At 45.8% G+C, this 13877-nt stretch overlaps 1 protein-coding gene across 1 annotated transcript in view; it reads right to left on the minus strand.

Moving 5' to 3' along the window:
* LOC129854551 (kinesin-like protein KIF23) overlaps positions 1–13877 on the minus strand; it is a 62861-nt gene that overhangs the window by 47615 nt on the left and 1369 nt on the right. The window contains exons 2-18 of the mRNA XM_055921745.1: positions 11738–11804; positions 11490–11618; positions 9979–10084; positions 9733–9869; positions 9202–9320; positions 8786–8956; positions 7044–7156; positions 6842–6963; positions 6236–6338; positions 4285–4364; positions 4052–4171; positions 3580–3742; positions 3160–3321; positions 2592–2758; positions 2219–2392; positions 1216–1431; positions 471–725 (exon numbers count right to left, since the gene is read on the minus strand). Of these exons, the coding sequence (XP_055777720.1) occupies positions 471–725; positions 1216–1431; positions 2219–2392; positions 2592–2758; positions 3160–3321; positions 3580–3742; positions 4052–4171; positions 4285–4364; positions 6236–6338; positions 6842–6963; positions 7044–7156; positions 8786–8956; positions 9202–9320; positions 9733–9869; positions 9979–10084; positions 11490–11618; positions 11738–11804 (2404 nt within the window). The remainder of the gene's footprint in view (positions 1–470; positions 726–1215; positions 1432–2218; positions 2393–2591; positions 2759–3159; positions 3322–3579; positions 3743–4051; positions 4172–4284; positions 4365–6235; positions 6339–6841; positions 6964–7043; positions 7157–8785; positions 8957–9201; positions 9321–9732; positions 9870–9978; positions 10085–11489; positions 11619–11737; positions 11805–13877) is intronic.

The following is a 13877-nucleotide window of genomic DNA, read 5'->3' on the forward strand; positions in this document are numbered from 1 at the left end:
TTGCAGAACTAGCTACGGTACATCTACACACAAAGGAACACACAGATTAAAACCTACAGGACTACAAGCATAGCAGATCTAACTACTGTGATGATACCAGCGTCGCAATTTTATGTTTGCATGACAAAAATTTAAACACGAAACAAACAAAACTCTTCGGCCTTTAAAAACCTGCTATATGTTAAATATTGTGTTTTGTTTTCTTGCCATGACACTAACGAGTATCGATACTGGTATCAGCCTGGTACTAAGAGCCTGCACATGTACAGTAGGTAAGAATACAAACCAAGCAGCTACAGTTCTATCCGGGTCTAGGGTGCAGTTCTATCCGGGTCTACAAGCATGGCAGATCCAGCTACTTAAAGTTTACCTCCTGATTTCCAAGACACAGATGAAGCCAAAAGCAGGACTATGCTTAATCTTTGTCTGGGAAACCAGCCCCTCAGAGTTAAATTCTAACACACACTAACCCTTGAGCTTGACTCTAGGTCTAGCCCGAACGTGTGGCTGGGGCCCGGGGCCTCTGTCTCAGGGGCCCATCGCTGGCCTCTCCTGCGGCCCACACTGCTGCTTCCGTATGGGGTCGTTCTTTCGTACGCTCCGGGTGTCCCGGGGGGGTCCCTACCTATGGGGAACCTCTGCTCCCACTCAGAGATGACGGAGGCTACTGAGAGACTACCAGCGGAGGAGGAGGGTGGGAGGAGATGGCACTGAGCTGTGCTGACCTGGTGGTGGTAGCAGGAGGGAGGCTGGGAGTATTATATGAAGGCTGTAGCATGGCATCTCCAACAGTGTATTCACAACGTTGTAGATAACATTGTAACAAATAGAACCAACACGATGCCCTATTCTACATGACAGACAAATCATATCTGTTCTACAGCATGCGCGTTTCTATCTGAACACTGTAACGTCACAAATGTCAGTAGAGTGAAACAGAGGACAACACATGCAGGTGGCCAGTAACAGTGAGACAGCAGAGTAATAGTACATGTGGTCTGATGACACAGCACCTGTTTAGTAGACAGACTCATACACCATCAACCCACCATGCAACAACGGTCCATCAACATTAGAATAGTTCCACAGTCAATATCTATTACAGTAACGTCAATCACAATTTATAGATGGAGAGATAGATGGATAGAGAATGAGAGAGCGAGGGAGAGAGGTGAGAGGAAGAAAGAGAGGCAGTGACAGGGTGTAACAACTCACGGGCAGTGGCGAGCGAGATCTCTTCTCAGGGGCGCGAGGCTGGTCCTTCTCCCGGGAGTTCCTCTGGGGCTTGTCTGGGGGTGGTGGGGGACGCTGCTGCTCTGAGGTGGCGCTGCTGTTGCTCTCTGATACGATGGCCTTCAGCTGCTTCAGCTTCTCATCCTTCACCCACAGCTTGTTCTGCATCTCTAGCTGCTTGGCGTTCACACGACGCTCCTGAGGTAGCAAGAGGAAGACCAATGTTAACTACACAACTTCAACTAAATGTAAGTAGTACTGAACTACAATACCCACCACACCTACCATCAACTATGTTTATGACCCACAGTCTGGGGTTAGTTAGCAGCTGAGGGACCCCCTCACAGTCTGGGGTTAGTTAGCAGCTGAGGGACCCCCTCACAGTCTGGGGTTAGTTAGCAGCTGAGGGACCCCCTCACAGTCTGGGGTTAGTTAGCAGCTGAGGGACCCCCTCACAGTCTGGGGTTAGTTAGCAGCTGAGGGACCCCCTCACAGTCTGGGGTTAGTTAGCAGCTGAGGGACCCCCTCACAGTCTGGGGTTAGTTAGCAGCTGTGGGACCCCCTCACAGTCTGGGGTTAGTTAGCAGCTGTGGGACCCCCTCACAGTCTGGGGTTAGTTAGCAGCTGAGGGACCCCCTCACAGCCTGGGGTTAGTTAGCAGCTGAGGGACCCCCTCACAGTCTGGGGTTAGTTAGCAGCTGAGGGACCCCCTCACAGTCTGGGGTTAGTTAGCAGCTGAGTGACCCCCTCACAGTCTGGGGTTAGTTAGCAGCTGAGGGACCCCCTCACAGTCTGGGGTTAGTTAGCAGCTGAGGGACCCCCTCACAGTCTGGGGTTAGTTAGCAGCTGAGGGACCCCCTCACAGTCTGGGGTTAGTTAGCAGCTGAGGGACCCCTCACAGTCTGGGGTTAGTTAGCAGCTGAGGGACCAGATCTATTGAAAGAGTGGAGGACAGCTGAGAAGAGGAGGGTAACACTCTACTTACACACTCCTTCTCCCACTGGTGTTTGGTGTCAGACACCATGCCCTGCATGCGTGCCTCCATGCGCTTCCTCTCCGACAGCTCCCGCTGCAGCCTCTGCTCACGGCTCTCCAGCTCCTGCTGCAGCGACCGCTTGTCCCCCTCATAGATATTGGTGGTCTTCTGAAGAATGTCAATCTGAGGGGGGGCATAAAAGGTAAGTAAAAAGTTCAGGATAAGTTTGACTCAATTTGAAACGAGTTCAATTAGGATGTACAAATGCATGGGTTTCAGTGATATAAAAATGCAGCTGAGGGGTGGGAGAGAGAACGAGGCAAAGGGGGGGAGAGAGAACCAGGCAAGGGGGGGGGGGGGGGGTGGAGGACTTAGACTTCACCTTGTATTCCAGCATCTTGGATTTCTTCTCCAGCCGATCCATCTCATTCTTCTGGTTGAACATGATCTTGTCCTTCTCCCCTAGTTTACCCCGCTGTTCATGGATGAAGTTCTCCTTGGCCATCAGGTGGCCATCAAACTCCTGGAGCATCGATTTCAGCGTGTTGGCTGTTGCAAAGGGGCAAAAGGAATGGAAATGAATCCATTGGTACAAATTTGACTTTACTCTTGTCCACTAAAAGGTAGACAATATGTTTACACTAACTAAACATTTACGTACAGCCAAACATGCCCTAAGAAAAGCCAGATAAACATGAAAAGACAACGCTGAATTTAAATAGAGGACGTCTGTGACATTTCAAACAATAGGAGACTAAATGTGCAGCTCTAACGCCCATAGTATTTTATTAGGATCCCCTTAAGACAGCAGCTACTCTTCCTGGAGTCAACACAGAACATGACATAATACAGAACATTAACAGACAACAGAACATACATTTAAAATAAATAAAAGAGGTCCTGTACTGACAAAATAGCCTTAATTAGGTCTATAGTGGCCTGGTCCGTACCAGTTCTGGTGTACTGCTCAGTGATCATCTGGCGGATGCGGTGCCTCTTCTCCAGCACCTCTATGAGGCGGGGCAGGATCTGCTCATCGGTGGGATCCACCAACTCACAGGCAGGCAGGGCCGGGAGGCTGTCCAGGAGCTGGTTCAGCACCGAGCCATCCTCTGGAAGATCAGTGGAGACCAGATTAACTTGGACTTAACATTAGTGCTGGCTGAGGTGGTGGTCACATGGGACGTGTCCAGGTTGGAAATTTGTTCAAATTAATCATTTCTAACATGACCCATGTACAATCAGATTCTTTCAAATTAGAGGTGAAAGCACTCCTGCTTTGTAACCCTGATGTACATACTGTATCCACATTTCTACTCGTAGAGATAGATTTTTTATATACACCTCTGTGATTATGTATGTGTACATACCGGTGTTGCTGGGTCCCCCAGGGTGCTCCTCCTGGCGTCGTGACAACTCGTCTCTGAAGGCCTGGTTCCGGTGTCTCCGCCCCGCCGCCAGGCTGCAGATGGGCCTGTCCACCGGCCGCGCCACCTCAACCTCCTGGGTCAACTCCGCAAAGCGCATGACCAACTGAAGGAACACACGGTTACATCTTGTTGATATATCTGTTTCTTAGGGCTGTTATTGGAATCTAACTCAGATCAGTTACCATGGTTTCTTAGGGCTGTTATTGGAATCTAACTCAGATCAGTTACCATGGTTTCTTAGGGCTGTTATTGGGATCTAACTCAGATCAGTTACCATGGTTTCTTAGGGCTGTTATTGGGATCTAACTCAGATCAGTTACCATGGTTTCTTAGGGCTGTTATTGGGATCTAACTCAGATCAGTTACCATGGTTTCTTAGGGCTGTTATTGGGATCTAACTCAGATCAGTTACCATGGTTTCTTCATAGTCGTCGGCTTTAGGGTTGACACACACAACCATGCGGACTTTCCCTTCACCGTCAAAATAGTTCTTGAAGAGATGAGTCACTTTAGAGTCTCTGTAAGGAACCATCTGAAACAAAAACACACAGTATCATTGTGTTACTTTATGACATGATATCAGAGCTTGACTCATCTAGTCTACAGTTTGATCAAGTACACAGAGATTCATTCAAAATGACCAACCCGGTTTGTTCCACACATCTGGTTCTCTCTGAGGACTTCTATACAGGTGCGTAACGTCATCAGGGACTGGTTGATGTTGCCTGGGGAAAGAGATGCCAGGTAAAGATGGGTGCATGTTGTGAAGCTGCCAGTAGGTCAGTACTAGTCTGGGTACCAGTCTGTTTAGCCATGATTCCACTCCTGTCATGCTTAACATGTGGCATATGACACAGAGCACAAGGAGTGGAATGTTAGCTAAACAGACTTGTCCCCAGGCTAGGTCAGTGATGCTGTTAGACAAACAGAATGTTAGCTAAACAGACTGGTCCCCAGGCTAGGTCAGTGGTGCTGTTAGACAAACAGAATGTTAGCTAAACAGACTGGTCCCCAGGCTAGGTCAGTGGTGCTGTTAGACAAACAGAATGTTAGCTAAACAGACTTGTCCCCAGGCTAGGTCAGTGGTGCTGTTAGACAAACAGAATGTTAGCTAAACAGACTTGTCCCCAGGCTAGGTCAGTGGTGCTGTTAGACAAACAGAATGTTAGCTAAACAGACTTGTCCCCAGGCTAGGTCAGTGGTGCTGTTAGACAAACAGAATGTTAGCTAAACAGACTTGTCCCCAGGCTAGGTCAGTGGTGCTGTTAGACAAACAGAATGTTAGCTAAACAGACTTGTCCCCAGGCTAGGTCAGTGGTGCTGTTAGACAAACAGAATGTTAGCTAAACAGACTTGTCCCCAGGCTAGGTCAGTGGTGCTGTTAGACAAACAGAATGTTAGCTAAACAGACTGGTCCCCAGGCTAGGTCAGTGGTGCTGTTAGACAAACAGAATGTTAGCTAAACAGACTTGTCCCCAGGCTAGGTCAGTGGTGCTGTTAGACAAACAGAATGTTAGCTAAACAGACTTGTCCCCAGGCTAGGTCAGTGGTGCTGTTAGACAAACAGAATGTTAGCTAAACAGACTTGTCCCCAGGCTAGGTCAGTGGTGCTGTTAGACAAACAGAATGTTAGCTAAACAGACTTGTCCCCAGGCTAGGTCAGTGGTGCTGTTAGACAAACAGAATGTTAGCTAAACAGACTTGTCCCCAGGCTAGGTCAGTGGTGCTGTTAGACAAACAGAATGTTAGCTAAACAGACTGGTCCCCAGGCTAGGTCAGTGGTGCTGTTAGACAAACAGAATGTTAGCTAAACAGACTTGTCCCCAGGCTAGGTCAGTGGTGCTGTTAGACAAACAGAATGTTAGCTAAACAGACTTGTCCCCAGGCTAGGTCAGTGGTGCTGTTAGACAAACAGAATGTTAGCTAAACAGACTTGTCCCCAGGCTAGGTCAGTGGTGCTGTTAGACAAACAGAATGTTAGCTAAACAGACTTGTCCCCAGGCTAGGTCAGTGGTGCTGTTAGACAAACAGAATGTTAGCTAAACAGACTTGTCCCCAGGCTAGGTCAGTGGTGCTGTTAGACAAACAGAATGTTAGCTAAACAGACTTGTCCCCAGGCTAGGTCAGTGGTGCTGTTAGACAAACAGAATGTTAGCTAAACAGACTGGTCCCCAGGCTAGGTCAGTGGTGCTGTTAGACAAACAGAATGTTAGCTAAACAGACTTGTCCCCAGGCTAGGTCAGTGGTGCTGTTAGACAAACAGAATGTTAGCTAAACAGACTTGTCCCCAGGCTAGGTCAGTGGTGCTGTTAGACAAACAGAATGTTAGCTAAACAGACTTGTCCCCAGGCTAGGTCAGTGGTGCTGTTAGACAAACAGAATGTTAGCTAAACAGACTTGTCCCCAGGCTAGGTCAGTGGTGCTGTTAGACAAACAGAATGTTAGCTAAACAGACTGGTCCCCAGGCTAGGTCAGTGGTGCTGTTAGACAAATAGCATGTTGGCTAAACAGACTTGTCCCCAGGCTAGGTCAGTGGTGCTGTTAGACAAACAGAAAAGTAAAGGATTCTTCTATGGGTCCTACGTCGTCAGCTCACCTGCTTCCCGGAGGCGGCTGCCCTCTGCTTTAGTCCTGCTGGTGCGTTCACTCCCTGCCAGGTCCACCAGACACAGCTGGCTAACAGTCACCTGGTTCTTGTCCTGTAACACAGCCAGGCTAGGCTATCAGAGCTAGCACTGGTTGAAGTCCATGTGGTCCAGTGATAGCTGTTAGCATGCCTGCTCCGTATTGGGTCTTCTAGTGAAACATACATAAGCTAACACAGCTTCTACTAGTGACGGAGCAGCAGATATTTATTGTGATAGTTCACGTAGTAATTAAAGGATGTTTGTGTTTGTTATCTTAAGGTTAAGTCAAGGCAGGGATAGAGAGTACGCCAACCCACCGAGCCCAGGCTAGTACTGGTCACACCAGGCTGGTAGAACATTTTCCCAACTAGCCTCCCGGCTAGTGACATTTTGTATTTTCAGATATCGCATGGCACAGATATTAAACCCAGGCTACTAAAAATGGTGGTGTACTAGCCTGGCTGGTCAGTGCCCAAAATCCTTGTTCCATCCCTGGGTCAAGGTAGTGGATGGTGTCTTCACTTCTATATGAAGAACTGTATCAGCAAGATATAAAGATGCAAGGTTCAAGTCACCTGTAGAATGTGGTCTCCATCTGCGTCCAGCGGAGCTTGTGCCAGTTTGACAATAAACACACTGTGAGAGCGACTGGACTCGCGGTTCAGCTGAGTATCGGCAATCCTCCTTTTCTTTTGACCTGGACAAAAGCAAATACTGTAGACTAACAGAGGGAAAAAATATTTTTCCTTCAAAGGAAATTACTAAAATCCCACTCACCCCGCCAAAACACTTCGAAGGCTTCCTCTGTGGACTTCACCTCGACCTCTGTGCATCCTGACACATACATGTTGTGGTTCTGGTCCTCACGTAAAATCTTTGATTGAGGCGGTCTGCAACCGTGGAGAGCAACAATACGGTTAACCACCACACAGCCTACAACAAATAAACTAGACTATAACCACAAGCAAAAAGTCAATATGACAATGTTAAAACAACGGTTATGACTGTTCAAAACAGTCAACGGGTAAAAGACAAGCATTATGTCAAGCTTCCCAGCCGCAGCACAGATCAGTTTCACCACAGCCATTCAAGGATGTGTTTACACCAATCTCATGATAATCAGCAGAGGTTAAAAGCACTACCTCTACAAAGGCAATCAGAGACAGAGGAATAAAAGCAAATAGTTACTCCAAAAGTAATAGTACATATTTAAATGTATATACTATATAATAACACTACATACCATACACATTATATGCAGGGTTCTAGATTGGGAGGGGATGATGGTACCATACATATTATATGCAGGGTTCTAGATTAAGAGGGGATGATGGTACCATACATATTATACGCAGGGTTCTAGATTAAGAGGGGATGATGGTACCATACATATTATATGCAGGGTTCTAGATTGGGAGGGGATGATGGTACCATACATATTATATGCAGGGTTCTAGATTGGGAGGGGATGTAGTGGAGGGATGATGGTACCATACGTATTATATGCAGGGTTCTAGATTAAGAGGGGATGATGGTACCATACATATTATATGCAGGGTTCTAGATTGGGAGGGGATGTAGTGGAGGGATGATGGTACCATACAGATTATATGCAGGGTTCTAGATTGGGAAGGGATGATGGTACCATACGTATTATATGCAGGGTTCTAGATTGGGAGGGGATATATTGGAGGGATGATGGTACCATACGTATTATATGCAGGGTTCTAGATTAAGAGGGGATGATGGTACCATACGTATTATATGCAGGGTTCTAGATTGGGAAGGGATGATGGTACCATACATATTATATGCAGGGTTCTAGATTAAGAGGGGATGATGGTACCATATGTATTATATGCAGGGTTCTAGATTGGGAGGGGATGATGGTACCATACGTATTATATGCAGGGTTCTAGATTAAGAGGGGATGATGGTACCATACGTATTATATACAGGGTTCTAGATTGGGAGGGGATGATGGTACCATACGTATTATATGCAGGGTTCTAGATTGGGAGGGGATGATGGTACCATACGTATTATATGCAGGGTTCTAGATTAAGAGGGGATGATGGTACCATACGTATTATATACAGGGTTCTAGATTGGGAGGGGATGTAGTGGAGGGATGATGGCTAGAAAATTCTGCCATGTTTTTCTACATTTAAACGGTATACACTTATCCTGGGACCAGATATATGAAACAGCTAGTTGATCAGTGTGGTCCCAGGCTAGTTATAAACTAACCACGTACATCAACTCAGGGTTCTGTAGAGGTGTCTCTCCACCGGGTCGCCTAACAAAGACAAAACATTTCACATATCTAACCTACAATACATCTTACATTGACTGGTGCATTCTTCACACTAAAATGAACTGTAGAAGATACAAATGAGAGCGAAGACGTGCGGTAGGACCACTCTTCCAGAATGATTTACTGGTCTCCCTTTACATATTTATTTAATAACATTACACAAAAATACATAACTACTGGTAACAACAAAGCCTGGACTCACTTGTGTCGTATGGGGTCTATTGGAGCTTCTTCCAGCAGATCGTAGATGTAGTTATTGTATATTTCTATGTAGGACACAAACACACTGTAACAGCTGTCCTCGTCAACTCCCTCACATTTGCAAGCCTCCTCTGGACTGATCATGTCTGCGAACTCTGGGTCAGGTTTTTGCCTGAAGGACAGAACCAACACAAAACCTCAGTCTCAAACCAGCTTCAACAATCAAGAAAGTGAAATGGTCTTTTTTTTTATGGCCATTTCCAATATCATTTCAACAGGTTGTCTTTTTGTCATCCAAATAGTCTCTGACACAAATCAAATGCATGAAAGATGTCAATAACCTAGCATCTATTAACATCTGAGGGTGATCACAAATGTGTGCACGAAACATGTTTGGCTTATAAAACCCATGCATACTTTGAGGACGGTGTTTTGGGCACTGTGGACTGTTGATTTGATTCTCTCTTCTGTCTCTCCAGGAGAGCGTCCACCTGACCTTGGATCTCCATGCCATTCTTGTCGTCTGTCCTAAACACCTGCAAGATTGAACATTTGAAAGCTAGACGTATAGGGATCAGCGCTCAATTTAACATTTGAAAGCTAGACGTATAGGGATCTTCGCTCAATTTAACATTTGAAAGCTAGACGTATAGGGATCATCGCTCAATTTAACATTTGAAAGCTAGACGTATAGGGATCAGCGCTCAATTTAACATTTGGAGAACCTGAAATTGGAATAGTAAAATAGGCTTTTTTTGCACATATTTGCTGTTGAATAAAATGGCCAACTCAAAGTTAAGTCTCTCACAAGCACTTGATTGGCTAGTGTACCAACACATCCAGTTCAATGTATAAATCTCTGATGACAAGACAAGGACAAAAGGATACAATGATGCTCTGTAGGAAGAGAGTTGTACACCCAGAGATATGACGTAAAATAAGTCTTACAAATCTCTTGGCCTGTAATGGACCGATGCTGTTGAACAGCATGTCCAGAGAGCGGGGGAGGAGACCTCCTTCTCCTGGAGAGCCCGTCATGGTAAACGTCTTTCCACTGCCTGTGACGCCATAAGTGAAAAGCAATCCTATGGACAGCAAAGAAAAACTAAAATCACCGCTCAACACCCTGACGAAACCAAATACTTAAAAAGCGTATGCGTTATTAAAAATAAACGAGCATTTTCGCTCACTTACCATTCTTGCAGTGAATGAGGTCATCCACAAGTGGTTTGGCAACATCCTCAAACAACTCTATTTGGGAGGTTTGGATCCCAAACACTTTTTTGAAGGAGTACTGAGTCTGTGAAAGAAAGCATGTTCCCTATGAGATGACATCATAGAGAGAGACTGAGTCTGTGCAAGAAAGCACGTTCACTATGAGATGGCATCATAGAGAGAGAGACTGGGTCTGTGAAAGAACACGTTCATTATGAGATGACATCATAGAGAGAGACGGTCTGTGCAAGAAAACACGTTCATTATGAGATGACACCGGAAGACACATCATAGAGAGACTGGTTCTTTGAAAGAACACGTTCATTATGAGATGACATCATAGAGAGAGACGGTCTGTATAAGAAAACACGTTCATTATGAGATGACATCATAGAGAGAGAGACTGGGTCTGTGAAAGAACACGTTCATTATGAGATGACATCATAGAGAGAGACGGTCTGTGCAAGAAAACACGTTCATTATGAGATGACACCGGAAGACACATCATAGAGAAAGACTGGTTCTTTGAAAGAACACGTTCATTATGAGATGAAATCATAGAGAGAGACGGTCTGTACAAGAAAACACGTTCATTATGAGATGACATCATAGAGAGAGACAGTCTGTGCAAGAAAACACGTTCATTATGAGATGACATCATAGAGAGAGACAGTCTGTACAAGAAAACACATTCATTATGAGATGACATCATAGAGAGAGACTGGTTCTTTGAAAGAACACGTTCATTATGAGATGACATCATAGAGAGAGACAGTCTGTATAAGAAAACACGTTCATTATGAGATGACATCATAGAGAGAGACTGGGTCTGTGAAAGAACACGTTCATTATGAGATGACATCATAGAGAGAGACTGGGTCTGTGCAAGAAAACACGTTCATTATGAGATGACACCGGAAGACACATCATAGAGAAAGACTGGTTCTTTGAAAGAACACGTTCATTATGAGATGAAATCATAGAGAGAGACGGTCTGTACAAGAAAACACGTTCATTATGAGATGACATCATAGAGAGAGACAGTCTGTGCAAGAAAACACGTTCATTGTGAGATGACATCATAGAGAGAGACAGTCTGTACAAGAAAACACATTCATTATGAGATGACATCATAGAGAGAGACTGGGTCTGTGAAAGAACACGTTCATTATGGGATGACATCATAGAGAGAGACGGTCTGTGCAAGAAAACACGTTCATTATGAGATGACATCAGAGAGAGAGACTGGGTCTGTGAAAGAAAACACGTTCATTATGAGATGACATAGAGAGAGACTGGGTCTGTGAAAGAACACGTTCATTATGAGATGACATCATAGAGAGAGACGGTCTGTGCAAGAAAACACGTTCATTATGAGATGACATCATAGAGAGACTGGGTCTGTGAAAGAAAAGTTCATTATGAGATGACACAGGAAGACGCATCATAGAGAGAGACATGTAATGTAGTTAGCTGTGTTACACCTGTACCTCTTTGTATTCCCCATTGCGGTTGGCTTTGATGCCATCAGGAGCATGCAGCTGAATGGTGGTGCTGCTGATCATTTCAATACAACACTCCTCATCTGTAGCTCCTAAAGGGCGGATACGGCAGTATACCTGCACACAGCAAATCACCATACTGTAAGACGTGTTATTCATTAGCTACGTATAGATTATTTAGTCATTATCAACTTGCTTTTAGTAACTATTAATTGAGGTGACAGTGACCGACTTACACCAACTGGGTCTTTTTGTGAGTGGGAAGTTTTCTTCAGGGCTGGCCTCCGTGGAGTTTTGCCCTTTCTGTGAAATGAATGAGGGGCATTTAGAGGTTGAGTAGCTACAGTACACAGTGATGGACTTGGAGAAAGTGGCTGAAAAAAAAAACACTGCAGCAAGACATGGCTAGCATAACTAACACATAGCATTACATGGGCTTGCTCCTACCTACCTTTCCGATTTGGTCCTGCCGTACATACCTACACGTACGCTACGGCCACAAGACACAGGCCTCCTTACTGTCCCTAGAATTTCTAAGCAAACAGCTGGAGGCAGGGCTTTCTCCTAAAGAGCTCCATTTTTATGGAATGGTCTGCCTATCCGTGTGAGAGACGCAGACTCGGTCTCAACCTTTAAGTCTTTACTGAAGACTCATCTCTTCAGTAGGGCCTATGATTGAGTGTAGTCTGGCCCAAGAGTGAAGGTGAACAGAAAAGCACTGGAGCAACAAACCGCACTTGCTGTCTCTGTCTGGCCGGTTCCCCTCTCTTCACAGGGATTCTCTGCCTCAAACCCTAGTGGTGTGGGGGCTGTGCTTTGACAAAGTGGGTGGGGTTATATCCTGCCTGTTTGGCCGAGCCCGCGGGTATCGTCGGACGGGGCCACAGTGTCTCCCGACCCCGCCGGTCTCAGCCTCCCTCATTTATGCTGCAATAGTTTGTGTCGGGGGGCTAGGGTCAGTCTGTTATATCTGGAGTATTTCTCCTGTCTGAATTTAAGTGTGCTCTCTCTAATCCCCTCTCGGAGGACCTGAGCCCTAGGACCATGCCTCAGGACTACCTGGCCTGATGACTCCTTGCTGTCAGAGACCTGGCCGGGTGGTGCCAGAATAACAACCTATCCCTCAACGTAACCAAGACTAAAGAGATTATTGTGGACTACAGGAAAAGGAGGACCGAGCACGCCCCCATTCTCATCGATGGGGCTGTAGTGGAGCAGGTTGAGAGCTTCATGTTCCTTGGTGTCGACATCAACAACAAACTAGAATGGTCCAAACACACAAAGACAGTCGTGAAGAGGGCACGACAAAACCTATTCCCCCTCAGGAAACTAAAAACATTTGGCATGGGTCCTGAGATCCTCAAAAGGTTCTACAGCTGCAACATTAAGAGCATCCTGACTGGTTGCATCACTGCCTGGTACGGCAATTGCTCGGCCTCTGACCGCAAGGCACTACAGAGGGTAGTGCGTACGGCACAGTACATCACTGGGGCCAAGCTTCCTGACATCCAGGACCTCTATACCAGGCGGTGTCTGAGGAAGGCCCTAAAACCTATCAAAGACCCCAGCCACCCCAGTCATAGAGTGTTCTCTCTACTACTGCATGGCAAGCGGTACCGGAGTGACAAGTCTAGGACAAAAAGGCTTCTCAACAGTTTTTACCCCCAAGCCATAAGACTCCTGAACAGGTAATCAAATGGCTACCCGGACTATTTGCATTGTGTGCCCACAACCCCTCTTTTTACGCTGCTGCTACTCTCTGTTTATCATATACGCATAGTCACTTTAACTATACATTCATGTACATACTACCTCAATTGGGCCGACTAACCAGTGCTCCTGCACATTGGCTAACTGGGCTACCTGCATTGTGTCCCGCCACCCACCAGCCCCTCTTTTACGCTACTGCTACTCTCTGTTCATCATATATGCATAGTCACTTTAACCATATCTACATACTACCTCAATTAGCCTGACTAACCGGTGTCTGTATGTAGCCTCGCTAGTGTATATAGCTTGTCTTTTTACTGTTGTTTTATTTCTTTACTTACCTATTGTTCACCTAATACCTTTTTTGCACGATTGGTTAGAGCCTCTAAGTAAGCATTTCACTGTAAGGTCTACACCTGTTGCATTCTGCGCACTTGACAAATAAACTTTGATTTGTCCCCAGTCCACCTGGTCATGCTGCTGCTCCAGTTTCAACTGTTCTGCCACTGGCTATGGAACCCTGACCTGTTCACCAGACGTGCTACCTGTCCCAGACCTGCTGTTATCAACTCTCTAGACACAGCAGGAGCGGTAGAGATTATTGTATTTTTTTTTTATTTCACCTTTATTTAACCAGGTAGGCCGGTTGAGAACAAGTTTACAACA

This window comes from Salvelinus fontinalis, chromosome 4, assembly GCF_029448725.1.
Source record: "Salvelinus fontinalis isolate EN_2023a chromosome 4, ASM2944872v1, whole genome shotgun sequence".
Classification (NCBI taxonomy): Eukaryota; Metazoa; Chordata; class Actinopteri; order Salmoniformes; family Salmonidae; genus Salvelinus; species Salvelinus fontinalis.